We start from the raw sequence: 13,884 nt of genomic DNA on the forward strand, positions 1-13,884 counted from the left end.
TGCTTGCTTCATGTCTGGTTTCCATTTCTTAAATCTCTTTCTTCCTACCTGTTCCCCTTCTTGCATCACTTGCTTTTTACCTGCTTCCATCTCTTTTGTAACATGCATCCTACCTGCTTTCATATTTTCCTGTCACTTGCTTCCTACCTGCTTCCCATTCTTGCACTGCATATGTACTACCCGCTTCCCTTTCTTGTATCATTTGCTTACTATCAGCATCTCTTCGTTTCATCATCTGCTTACTTCCTACTTCCCATTTCCTTAATTGTTTGCTTCCTATATGTTTGCCACTTCTTGCATCACTCTTTTTTTCCAATCTGTTCCCCTTTCTTGCATCACTTTTTTTCCTATTTGCTTCCCTCTCTTACATTGCTGAGTTCTTACCTACTTCCTTTTCTAACATTGCTTACCTACAAAATTGGTACAAACAGTCAAAATGCTATTTCGAAATGTTTGCCTCTAAATTCTTATGCTTCTTTTTGTGTACAGTAGGACATGTTTGTGTGTGTCTCGGGTTGGGGTTGGGAAGATTTCTCTTTTCACCAGATGCTGAGGGAGCATTAAGATTACTGAGTCCACACCAAACCTCCAATCAGCCAATGCACTCACAGCCCACAAGCCCTCTCTTGCTGAACATAAAGACAGCCACTGGGATCATTTATGTGTGCGTGTTTTTCCCTCTACAGTACAGGTGGGACATTTTGTTCGGCTTCTATACAAACCAACGCCGAGTTTATATCCCCTTAATAGCCCCTAGAAAGGAAGGGAACAGATGATGAATGAATGCATTAAGGCTCAGAAGAGTTCCTCTGGCTGCTGTGACAGGTCTTGTTCGTCTGGAACTCTCTTCGTTCCTTTTAAAGCCTCCAGGTGGATTTCATGTTCGTAATGTTTGGATTATTTGAGTTTAATCTCTATTATGTCTCTGTTCCAGGGTGCCAAAACATTCTTACTTAAAATAAAGACTCCATACTTCATTTTAGACATTGTTTCTTTTCTACATCTCGATGGCATGTCACTGGTTGTCTCACACAACAGATAAAGATAATGCTGAAATCTAGTTTCATTACAGATGAAAAGTGTGGGCCATTTTTGTATATACAGTCCATTGTAGGTAGTGGCTTGGTTCCAGAGCTTGCTTTAAAAAGCACAGTGTAGCACAGACCCATACTTTGAAAAACAGTGCACATGAGGTGACAGAAAGGAAATAAGTTTATATATGCAAATAAGAGTGAACGTTAACTTTGACATTACCTAACGGAGCAACTTTGCATAGGAGGCTTCAAATGTATTTGCTTTAACATAATATCCTAAGATCATTTTGGCCTCTCACCACTGGCTAAAAGGACCAACCAAGACCCTGTGCTTTGTGCACTACTTGACATAAGATTATAACAGAATATAACAGATTTACTAATTGAAATAATTGCAAAAGATAGTACTCTCATTTGGTTCTTCCGCTACAACACTTGAAAAATTGGTTAGCATAGCCAGATTAAATTGTTAAAATAAACCATATGCCGTCAGATTGATTTGAAACACCATCTAAGGCTACAGTGAGCACATGCTCAGAGAAAACAAGCCAGAGATCAGGCGACTTTTCCCCCCTCCTTCAACTCTTAGCAGCAGTGGTGTTCTGTATATATAAGACACCTACTTTAAGTTTAAATGTGTCTCTCTCATCAAGGCGTCTTGTTTTCAACTTCAAAACTTCACTGGACTTTTTTCTGTGTATACCTGTGTGTATAAAACTTTACAAATAATTCAAATAGATAATCAACAGAAGCACTATAAAAGCAGCTGCAAAGCTAAAAGAAAGGTGGTGGAAAAGCAGGGAAACTAAATGGGTTACCCTCGATACATTGTCAGTGGATATCACACATCCATCTTCCAGAATAAAATCTATTGAAAATAGTGAGTGAGTGAGTATGTGTGTGTGTGTGTGTATGTGTGTGAGTGTGTGTGAGTGTGAGAGAGAGAGAGAGAGAGAGAGAGGTATAGACAGACAGAGAGACACTGGTAAAACACATACAATTTATATATAAATAAATAAAAAATATAATATATATTTACAAGTCTATATGGAAGTGTAAAAAGCATAATAGGACATTATTAATTAAATTCCTAAAGAAGGGTAGCATGGTGTAAACCACGAACACTATAAACAGTAAGAAAGAGACCTGCAGTGTAGCAAAGGGAGAGGGAGAGAGAGAGAGAGAGAGAGAGAGAGAGAGAGAGAGAGAGAGAGAGAGAGAGAGAGAGAGAGAGCGTGAGAGAGACTTCATCTTCAGGACTTCTTGTACCTTTAATTAGCTTTTCCAGTGAAGACTTGAAGGGAGACTGTGTTCTTTCACAGGTAAAACACGTACTATAAGGTAGAACAGATGCCTTTATAAACCTAACATACAATTTAAAAGATTTTAAAAGATATATAAATAAATAAAAAATATAATATATATTTACAAGTCTATATGGAAGTGTAAAATGCATAATAGGACATTATTCATTATTCCTAAAAGATTCTACTTAAAGTGACAAAAACAGAACACATCTGAATTACCTTTTAACTGCTTGTTCTCAATATTTTACCTACCTTTTATACTTGGCACCTCTAAAAACTGGAAATTGTTGCACATTTGTGACAATAGTAGTGCTCATGACCAAACTGTTGGACAGGGAGACTCAGCGCATCTAAATCTGAATGTCTGAAAAAGTCTTAAGAGTCAAGCTGCAGCAATGTATTACAAATCTGTTTTATTGTGATTCAAAATACAATGTGTGAATTCAAGTGATTTATAATGGTGGGGTACAAGTAGGGATGAAACTGAATCATTTTTAATGATTATTCATTTCATTTCAATGATTAAATCATTTCATTGCCCTAGATAAATCTAGTGGAACAAAATGCTTGCATAAAAAAAATACTAACAGTATACTGAATGAAGTCCTTTCTGAAGGATTTTAAAGTACCTTCCGTAAGTGAGTAATGATGTAAGTGTAACCAGCATGGTACCACTGATTTTAACCATATATAGAAATCAGGCGCTTTAAGGCATCACCCCGACTTCCTTCTGCTCCACGAACCTTGTGGAGATTAGTGCCGTCATAGCTCCTGTTTGCTTTTATTTACTCGGTTCGCTGCATTCTTGTCCTTCTTCTTCTTGGTCTCATTTTGCTCTTTTTCTTTGTTGGCCTTGTTGGCTTTATTGGCTGCTTTCCCAGGAAACACCTGGCCCTCCACAGTCACGTCCTCGCACCGCTCCTGGAGGGTCAGGAAGTCTTTAATCTCCCACGCATAGCTGCCATCACGTAGCATGAAGATGACGCGGTTGGAACCCACCACAAACCTAAAGAATGGGTGTTGAAACAGGAAGGAAAGCAATTTTTCACAGTCACCAGATTAATACTAAGAGAATACAAAGCCACTAATGCACAGCTCCAAATACATCATTTCTACATCATATTATATTACTTTGTCAAGACTACGGGGCCTCTTAGCCCATCAAGGAGTGCCAGTGTTATTTATAAAAAATAGTATGGAAGGGTAAGCAAACAAGGACATCTTAAATATTGACCAAAGTAGTCAAATAACAAGAAAACTGGATAATAATTTCTAAGCTGACCAGTGCGTCCAGTGTATTCGGAGCTTTTAGTTGGTTAAACCATGCTGGATTTTTCAGCAGAAGCATTGCCATAATCACTTAATTTGCTCTAAAAGCCACACTGGGTGTGTCACCCACTTCCCCTATGTGAGCCAACAACACTTTGAGAACAATAAGTTGCTATCACAGTCCAATGATTACATTCATACATGCAGATCAGTAAGATTGCTAATCTTGGATCACTTGCCACTGTATAAAGTTTACATATCACAATCTAAACTGTAAAAAAAAAAAATCCTGGACACTGTTGACTGTTTTGAAAAATCTACTCAACACTGAGGATCAGCATTTTGTCCAAAGTGTTTGTCAAACAAGTCAAACAATTACTACACCAATACATTTATTTTATAATGATTTATAATGCTGTTGAGTTTGTGATTCTGAATAATCATTCTAGTATGCTACTTTTTCTATAGTAACAGCTATATAGGACTTTGTGGTTTCAGTACTTTCATACAAGACAACTGAAGTTATTCATATCAAGCATCACAGAATTGGTGAATCCCCGGTCATATCACAGCTTCTTATGTATGAAGAAAACCACTCAATGTTTAACTCGGCTCGTCTTCAACTCCTACAGCACTTTGCATAACATTTGCTCTTTCACAGTTACTTAGTAACTTCTCTAATAGGTTGCTCTAATAGGTTTTTACATAAACTTGGCTCTGGTCAAAGTTAAGAATCCAAATAAATAGAACACAAGGCTTAGTGAAGGTGCCAACAACTAATTAATAAATTTGACAAAGATTTGTATTATTATGTGCTATGAAGCACTGTGTGGCAAATCACTTCATAAAAATACTTATCTAAAATGGCCTTCAGCCTCAGATAAAACAGTACAAACTCTAAACTAAACTCTCTATGTTACACTACACTGCTGGCCTCATGAAATAACTAGTGTAATGCGAGTACTATCATCATACGTTTGAGGAAAACACTGGAAATGTGATGTCCTTGCTTGAACCACCAACACTAATGGTACTGATATGTCAAAACTTATCCAGTTTTCTGAAGGCATCATACATTTTTTTCATACAACTTTATTTTTCTCCAAATTTTCACAGCAATTCTGATCATAAAAAGTGGACTGTATATCTTTGTGTGTTCGGAATGGAATCTTTGATTTTCTCCTCTTTTCACTTCTAAAGGTCATCAGGAATTAAATGACTTGAACTTTGCTTCTGGTTATGATACAAGCAAAAGAGAAAGACATATCAGTTCAGGAAAGTCGGTAATTTTCAGAACTACATAATAAACAAAATAAAAATTGTGCTGCCACACATCATGGAATTATTGTGCATATCTTGGATGCCCACATCTCATCCTAGGAGCCAAAGAGACAAAATCAAACCATCACAATTCTCTTAAATCTGTTACATGTGTGTAACACAATACCTCTGCACATCAAAGTTAGCGTTGAAGAGGCTGCCCTGCCACAGGCTGGTGACCTCTTCTGTCTCCTTCTCTGTGGGGTTTCCGGAAACCGTTGCAAACACCATGACAGTCTTTCCCTTCTTTGACATCTTCAGGAGATCTTGAGGTTTGGAAGGGTCCACTTTGGAAAAGTCGATGGGCGGGGAGGGTCTTCTGTGCTCTGGCAAATCCCCCTCTTCAATGTCATCATCTTTCTGTGAAAATAAAAACAATCAGAGATAAAGAGAGCAAACAAAAATAAATTCTGCCAGTTGAACAATTGAGTGTCATTTAGCTTCTAAGTGATTTGAAACTAACATGATGTGAAATTTCAATCTCACCACAGACACTTAAAGAACGTCAAACTAGCAGCGCGTGATGAAGGTTTAGATTAAAACTTTTTTTTGCACAGCATGATGTACCTATCCAGCATCAGCAATTCAAACACCCAATCTAACAAACAGGAAACACAACATCCACTACTGATGTGGTTAGTGGTTGTTTTTCTCACTGTAACGTTTACTTCAAGCAAGGTGCATGAGGATGCATTTAACTGTGCTTTACATTAAAATGGTGACTCAAAAGATCCACCTCTTGCGTTTGTACTTTAGTAATTCTGTCCACCTGCAACAACACTATTTTATGAAATGTCCTACAACAATGATATAAAACAAAGTACCTGCATTTCACACATTATCTGTAAAGGTCAAGACTCCATCAGTGAACTTTTGATCATTTAAACAAAAAAAAAAAGTCTATAATGAATTTCATATAATATCGACTCAGGGAGTATTGCCTTGCCATCGTCACCTCTGGCTTGCTCATTAGAGATAAACCTGAATTGATATATTTCTATAAATCTGCTTTGTGATGTCCACAATGTCTATTGATGGTCCAAACTTTAACTGCAGAGAGCCAGCATGCACTCACGCAAACTCAACTGTTTCTTGTGCGTCATGGAGAGTTGACCTAACCAAGAGTATGTAGACTGCAGTCACACACAGGAAAGGGCTGACCAGTCTATCACTTGGTAATGTTTTCCTGCCATTGAAACCATCAACAACAAGCAATGTATAAACAATGCCTGCAGGAAGAATGCCTCTTACCTATGGACTGTAGACGAGGCTTGTATGATACATAATTCATTTGACTTTACTCGAGCGTACAGTGGCAAAATATCCAGTGGTGCTTACCTTAATTAGATTATATTAGCAGAGCTATCACACTTTGAACTCCATAATTTAAAAGAAGTAGAAGTTATCACTCAAAAATAATAAAACAGGAAATTGAACTTTTGACAGGAACAAGTTGAACAGGAGTTTTGTACTCTCTGATATTAACCGAGAACCTGGAAGCTCTGCCTCCTTTTCCTTCTCTCATATGCTTTTGTCTGAACTCACAGTACTCCTTACCTATTCCCTCAAGGTAAATGAAGAATAATGGTTGTTTTCTGCCAAAAGGAAAAAAGATGAAAATGATTTTGACCTAAAAAGATTAAACAGGCCAACAACAAAGTGACAAAACAAACATGTAACAGATGGTGTGAACTGTGGTGATGATTAGAATGTGGACCTTAGATAACTGGTATGTAAAAGGAATATAGTGTACTGTCACACTAACACCTTTCTCATGCAAGCAGTTCCTGACTGCACAGCTAATAATATTCCACTCTTCCAGACATCTGAAATGGTGGAAATGTGTTTGACTGGAAATTGGTTCTGGGGGGGTTAATGCTTTCACTGCAATTTTTATAAACTGGAAATCAAGATCAGGGAAAAATCAATATTACACAAGCCTAGTGTACATTCTAGGCTTAATGAAGGCCAGTTGTACAAGATTCATGAACAGTTATTTCCACAGGCGTCCAGATTCCTACACGCATATGTCAGACGGCCATTTCACCGAGCTCAGTCACTTTACAAGAACATTATTCATGATCCACACACGTCAGTAACAGACAGGCAAATCAGAACTGGACAAAACTTGTTTTGTCCTCATCTTCTGCTGTTCAGTTTTGGTAAGCCTGTATCCACTGCAGCCTCAGTTTCCTGTTCTGGGCTGACAGGAGTGGTATCCAACATGGTCTTCAGCTGTTGTAGCCATTCACTTCCGGGTTCAGTGTGTTGTGCGTTGATGCTTTATTGCTCACTATGGATGAAATGAGTGGCTGTTTGCTGTGCATGAAAATCTCTTGAGCTCAGTGGTTTCTGAAATACTCAAACAAGCCTATCAGGCACCAAGAACCATTCCATAGGCACGGTCACTAGGATCACATTTTAACCCTATTCTAATTCTTGGTGTGAACATTAACTGAAATGTTCAATGTTCTTGATCAGTACCTGCATGATTTTATTCCTTGCACCTGTCACGTGATAGAATAACTGGCGGAACAAGCATATGTGCATGCTTTCCTATTTAAGTGGCCAGTGAGTATAGGCATATTTATCACATTAATAGTCACACAGATAGACAGCATGTGTTGCCATTCTTAGTCTTTCTACACTCAGTAGTCGATCAGTGCAAGAACCAGTACAGTTACAGTCACGACTACATCACATCACTTCATTGAACCACTACTGCTCATATATTTAACCAGGTTTGGTTCCTACTAGTTAGGCACACTATCTAGAACACAACAAAGTAGACTGAATCGCGACCACACAATTATCCACGCTTTTGCGTACGTTATTGTAATGCTGTACACAGCTAGCTTGTTAGCATAAAGGGTTAAAACGCGACACATCGACCTGGGATATTAAGTGTATTAAAGCCGACTGCTAATGCAAAGTGCTAACGCTAACGGTATGTTCAGGCGCTGCTCGTCTGAATTACCTCCCACTGCTCCAGCAGCCTCGCCATATCCGCGTCATTGTAATCCCGAATATCCTTCTTCTTTTTAGGTTTACTTTCCGAACAATGAACTAAAAAGATAAACACTGCAAAGAGCAACACTGATACACATCTCCATCTGATGAAAGACGCCATTTTTTTCCCCCAACGTTGAGCCCGCGGATTGGTTGAGATCTTTCGGCTTGGAGTTTGCTGATTGGTTCAGGACTGTACAACGTCACACAGATCGGAAAGGAGGCGTGTCCGACTGGCACAGTATTTCACGTGATTAAAGATTATTAATGTAGATTATAAAGATTTCCGTTTTATGACATTATATTTGTTTTTAATACAATACATAAATACGTTTGAACAATATTATAATTACAGTTGTGCCGAATACAATTAAAAAAGAACTAGAAGGAAACTGATGAGAAGAAATGCAAATCAATAATGAGGGACAGTATAAGCATATAATAGGAATAATAATAATTACTGTTTATTTTTATCCATGTAGGAGCAAAATGTATATGTATAGGATATCCAATATCTAATTAGTAAGTAAAAGTTCCTTTTGGTGGTAATGGTGCTTTAATGGTTTACTAAGTAACCCATTATCTTTAATTAAGTGTGGACATACTAAATACTTAACTATAACAACTTCAAGCCACCATTAAAAAGCTGCTATACCTGCTCTGTTTAAACATACAACCTGTTGAATAAATAGGCCTACACATGAAGCGTGCTGAATTATTCTGGGCTTTTCTCCGGCTCCCCTCCCTTTCAGTGTTTCTCTGCATGAGCAGCGTGTGAGGCTCGCTCAACAAAATCTGAACTGTTTCCTCTCAGGACACTCCACCCAACTGGCACTGTGCCCTGTGCAGCTGTACAACCCACCAAAGCAGAACGTTTGCTTCCAACTTACCCTGTACAATCTAAGAGCCCATAATCCCACTTTCTGCACATGTCTGGACTAATTACTGAATCAAGTGCCTGTACATATTACAGCCGAAGCTTACTGACCATGAGATATTATACAATATCATACATCACATTTTAATCTATACCACTAAGCTGTTATCAAATCTTACTGGTGAGAAGGTGTTGATTTATTTTCTACAACAGCACCTCTGACAATAATGACAACTGTTTAATTCGACAGGTTTGCATGCATATTTTTACGCATTATTCTTTCTTTAGTAACAGCTCATTCACATGGGCTTGAATGGTGGATGCTGCACATAATCTAAGACTAACTAATGCATTGAAAATGTGGTATTTAACAAAGAAAAACAGATAGTTGATAAGCTGAACCTTTCTGTATAGAGAGGAGTACAGTATTTAGTCTGTAAGGAAGAAGTGTCTGGTTTTAGCAGCTTATAAGGGACACTAAGTCTTCTGCCAAGACTGAGGACTTTCTGGTTTCTCTATAACATGACAGACAATCTAGAATTTTTATTGATCATCATCAACAAAGTGAAAAAAAAGTGAGTGATCCACTCTTTAAGACTTCTATAATACGGGATAACAGCAACTAACTTGTTACACAGACATTTCATATGAAACATAGCTATAATGGGATAATGTAAAATTACAGTGTCCTTTTTTTAAATAAATAAAATGGTTATATGCTGCTTTTAGAAAATAATGAACGTGTTTCACTATATTAATCATAGCTAATATTCACTCTATTTCTAATAGTAATTAGTGTTATGGTATTGTGTTGTAGAGTTGAAGATTATGTTTTATTTCAAGCTGGATAGTGTGCCATAGCTCTAAAAATGATAGGAGGTTAAAATGAACAGAGCTCTAAGGAATTTTAGTATGAACCGTTTCATCTGATTAATCCCTAGTACTTTCTGATGTCTGCTTTAATTAGCGTTTGAATTTTTTACCATGAGGAAACACGATTTCTACCACCCGGCTTTTAGCTCCACCCACCTTTATTCGATTGGCTCTTTAAACGTCCTGAAAATGCATTTCCGTCCAATGAAAAGTGGGATAGCACATGACGTAACGCTCGTCCAGCTTCCAATTTCACCTCCCACGAGTAAATCTAGTGTTTTAAACAACCGTTTTGTTTCTTTTCGGAGCGGTAGGATCCGTACGATTATTTCCTTCGAAACAGAAACTTAAAGTGATGACCTATAATAGACTCTAATGAACAAAAAAAACAAAAACAAAACCCAACACTTATACTTCAACACTAAATAGTGAAAAATTACAATAACGTCGACTTGTTGTCGCCGGCAAGAAAATAAGCCGTGGTGTTTATATATATATATATATATATATATATATATATATATATATATATATATATATATATATATATATATTTGTAAACTACTGAACGTGTTGTGTAACGCAGACTGCAGCCACAGGGCTAAAATTCTCTAAAACCTATTGCCATTTTATTTCCATTTAGCGCCTCGGCCATCGGCTAAGTGAAAACCAGCGTAGGCGCGTACGTGAAACGCAAGGTTGTTGAGCTAAAGGCTACGCTAGGCTACAAAGTAACGATAAACTATCAGTGGTCATGCGTGAAGTGCAACATAATGGCAAGTTAGGACTGAATGGCGTGCTTCTTATCTGGAGTACAAATCTGTGGTGACCCTAAAGACTGGAAAAGTGGAACAATCGCAAAAAGGAAGAGAGAGAGAGAGCTGGAGAAGCTAGCAGCACGTTTCGGGTGTAATTTTGCTCTTACGCCGGTAGTCGGGGCCTCGGGAAATGATGGCTTTAGTGTGGAAATGAACCAACTTTACAACTGAAGACGAATTATCATTATGCGAGCGAGTGAGAAGTTTATCGTCTGAAGGACGCGTCAGAGGGAACCGAGTGGATATGGGATTATCTTTGGCAGAAAACTTGATTTCTTCCGTTTGGAAATAATGGACGCTTATTCAGAAGAAGAAGGAGAAAAAAAACGGTTGCAGTTTTGAAAGAAGCTCTCCCTCGCGCGCAGTGTTTCTGTTTCCCAACTGAAGCGCAGCCGCACCCTCTGACGAATTAGCCGACAGGCTAGCTACAGGTTTCCCCCCCCCCACACACAAAACTCGCCTTTCTTGGATAAATACAGCTTCATTTTGAAAGGAAACGCATTCATTTCGAAGGAAACCGGCTGTTATCCCTCAACGCCTTGTTTCCCATTTGAAGTAAAGCCGCACCCTCTAGTTTGCTTCCTCATACAGACGAAGAGACCCCACACATGTATATAAAGCTGGAATAAACCTCGTTTTGCTTCTCCTCAAACACCACTGGATGGTGATGTGTTTTAAAAACAACGAGATTTCTTTTCTTTCTTTTTTTTTTTAGTTTAAAACAGATATAAATAAGATGCCTAACAGCAGGAAAGCCCAGCAGCATGTGTGCCGGATGGTACCGTGGTTCCCATGCTTTTTGCTGAGGAAGGTGCATGGGAAATAGACAGTAATGCATAAGGGACCCGGGCTTCAGAAAGAACTGGCCAACATCACTGGGTTACGAGCAAAAAGGTAGAGGCTAAAAGCCGAGGAAAAGAGGCAGAGCCTGGTCTTGTGGAGGTTGAGAGTCCAGCCTGGTGCTTTTTTGGAGTCGTTTATACAGTAGGTGTTGTGGGATGATGGTGCTGAAGGTGGAGGATCATTACAGAGGGCTTGATTCAAACTGCTGCTGTGTTACAGCCATGACCCTCAGAGGCACTTTCCACTGGAGGATCAAAATGAACAATGGTTCATCTGGTTTTAGTCATTTGGTGGATTTCATTTGGCCTCCTGCAACCACGAGAAGGGCAAGGACCTATAAACGCCCGTCTGCTTGACCATGAATTAACAAAAAAACCGACACAACTGTGGCAATAGATTCTACACACTCGCAGATTGAGTATAGAAAGTGTTTTCGATTGATTAGGTGTATGTGTTAGTTTTTGGTTGCCTGAAATCAGCTGGCACTTTGCCTTGATTTTTGATCTCTTGTATGGCACTGCAGCAAGTGTATGTTTATTTTATATGTTTTTGTTATTTTTTTCGTGTGTTTGTGTGTGTATAAATATATGTGCGTTGTTGGACCTAGATAGATGACAAGACAACCTGTGAAACTGTTCCAATATACCCATGATGTGATTTTGTGTAATGTGCACAATTAAGGTCAAATTGCCTAAACATTTAGGAGTTCAGCATTGTTATATTGAAGGGATTTTAAATGTAGCGTAGATTTTGACCTCATTGACCCCCCCCCCCTTTTTTTAAATATATATTGCAGGTATGCCAGACCATGATTTCCCTGAGTGAAGTTGCATTATCCACTATTTTTGTTTCAGATTTTGCGATTGTTTACTAAAATAATTTGATGTTCACATAGTAAACAGTGGATGGTAGTATATTTTCTGAAGGACAACACTTTTTGGCCAGTTTCTCAGAGAAGGCATGGTATTATTTCTGAAGACATTGTCATATAAGTTATGAGTTTGTACTGTGGAATGTGTGGTGTAATCTATATTTTGTACAAAAAAGAAAATCCAGAATATTAGCTTGACCACCATACTATGGCTAGTAGTGGCTCGGGAAAGTCAGACAGCGAGGTTCCAACGTCCAACATCCCGAGTGGCAGCTTGCAGCAGCGGAAAAGACTCTCATCTGTTTGTGACACATGCAAAAGCAAGATGCAGCTGGTGGCGGATTTGCTTCTGCTGTCCAGCGAGACGAGGCCGGTGATGACGGCGGACGGGGTGCCAGTGGCAGAGACTTTTGAGAAGTGTCGGGACACAGTGATCGCTAGGACGAAGGAATTGTCCATCATCACTCACGACATTCAGAGCCAGCTTAACATGGGGAAGTTTGTGGAGGTCGGGGAGCGGTTAGTGGAAATGGGCAATCTGGTTGTGTCTCTGACAGAATTTTCAGCTCATGCCGCATACCTGGCGGCGGTGGAGGCACCGGGTTCCCATGCCGCCGTTCCTGGATTGGTAGATCGTTACAAAGTGACGCGATGCCGTCATGAGGTGGATCAAACTTGCTCTGTCTTGCGCGTAACCTCACTTTCTGATTTGACTCCCCAACTCCTTCTGGAAGTTTCCCAAAACATCCGGAGGAACCTGACCACTCTCACAGAGGCGTCATCTCTGGCTAGTGAGAAATCCAAGGACAGGTTTGCCAAAGAGCAGTTCAAAGCCAGTGTAAAATGCATGAGCACGAGCGCCACTGCGCTTCTTGCCTGTGTCAAGGAGGTAAAGACGAGCCCGAGCGAGCTGACGCGTAACCGATGTGTGCTTTTCAGTGGGCCGCTGGTTCAGGCCGTCAATGCACTGGTGGGATTCGCCACTGAGCCCCAATTCCTGGGAAAACCGGCTAACTTAAGCGCGGATGGCAAAGCGGTGCAGACGGCTGTACTGGGAGGCGCAATGAGCGTAGTTTCGGCTTGCGTTCTCCTCATGCAGGGTCTCCGGGACATATCCCAGCATGCCGAGAACAGTGCCCAGATGCCTATATACCGTGAAAGGCTGCGCCAATCAGCTTGCGCTGTCTCTGATGGATGCACATTGCTCTCACAGGCGCTCAGGGAACGATCCTCGCCCAGGACTCTACCACCGGTCAACTCGCATTCTGTGAATTAAAACAAAGCCCATTACAGTTTTTTTTTTTTTTTTTTTTTTTTCCCCCAATGTACCAAAGAGACTAATATGCTTTAACCCCATGTTGTGTGATCCTATTGAGTGAATGTAGTGAATTTGTACACATTTGTCTGTTCAACTATTCCTGTGCAACCAAGGTGGCAGTTTTTTTTTTTTTTGCACTGGATGTAATAAAAAAAAAAACCTAGCTGAAACTGACATCACAACATATTTCTAACTTGTGTTCACTCACTGGTAGCCACAGATGTTGTGGTCATTCTGTATGTTGGACTGAAACTTCTCAAATGAAAAGAAAACTAGTGGAAAGTTTACCTCAGTTTTAGTGTCTGAGAGCAGCAGACAGAGTGATGGTTGTAGTCTGATGTGTGA

At 39.5% G+C, this 13,884-nt stretch overlaps 2 protein-coding genes across 2 annotated transcripts; one reads left to right on the forward strand and one right to left on the reverse strand.

Moving 5' to 3' along the window:
- Window positions 1-2,737: 2,737 nt before the first annotated feature.
- Window positions 2,738-8,086, reverse strand: mesd (mesoderm development LRP chaperone). The gene is made up of 3 exons (XM_058401725.1): window positions 7,908-8,086; window positions 5,058-5,290; window positions 2,738-3,347 (listed from the first exon to the last, which is right to left on the reverse strand). Exons 1-3 carry the CDS (start codon window positions 8,058-8,060, stop codon window positions 3,104-3,106), a joined length of 630 nt encoding a protein of 209 aa, XP_058257708.1. The 5' UTR covers window positions 8,061-8,086; the 3' UTR covers window positions 2,738-3,103.
- Window positions 8,087-10,392: 2,306 nt separating this feature from the next.
- tlnrd1 (talin rod domain containing 1) lies at window positions 10,393-13,740 on the forward strand. The gene has a single exon (XM_058401496.1). It carries the CDS (start codon window positions 12,430-12,432, stop codon window positions 13,495-13,497), a length of 1,068 nt encoding a protein of 355 aa, XP_058257479.1. The 5' UTR covers window positions 10,393-12,429; the 3' UTR covers window positions 13,498-13,740.
- The last annotated feature ends 144 nt before the right edge of the window (window positions 13,741-13,884 follow it).

The sequence above is a fragment of the Hemibagrus wyckioides genome, linkage group LG10 (genome assembly GCF_019097595.1).
Source record: "Hemibagrus wyckioides isolate EC202008001 linkage group LG10, SWU_Hwy_1.0, whole genome shotgun sequence".
In the NCBI taxonomy this organism is placed as follows: domain Eukaryota; kingdom Metazoa; phylum Chordata; class Actinopteri; order Siluriformes; family Bagridae; genus Hemibagrus; species Hemibagrus wyckioides.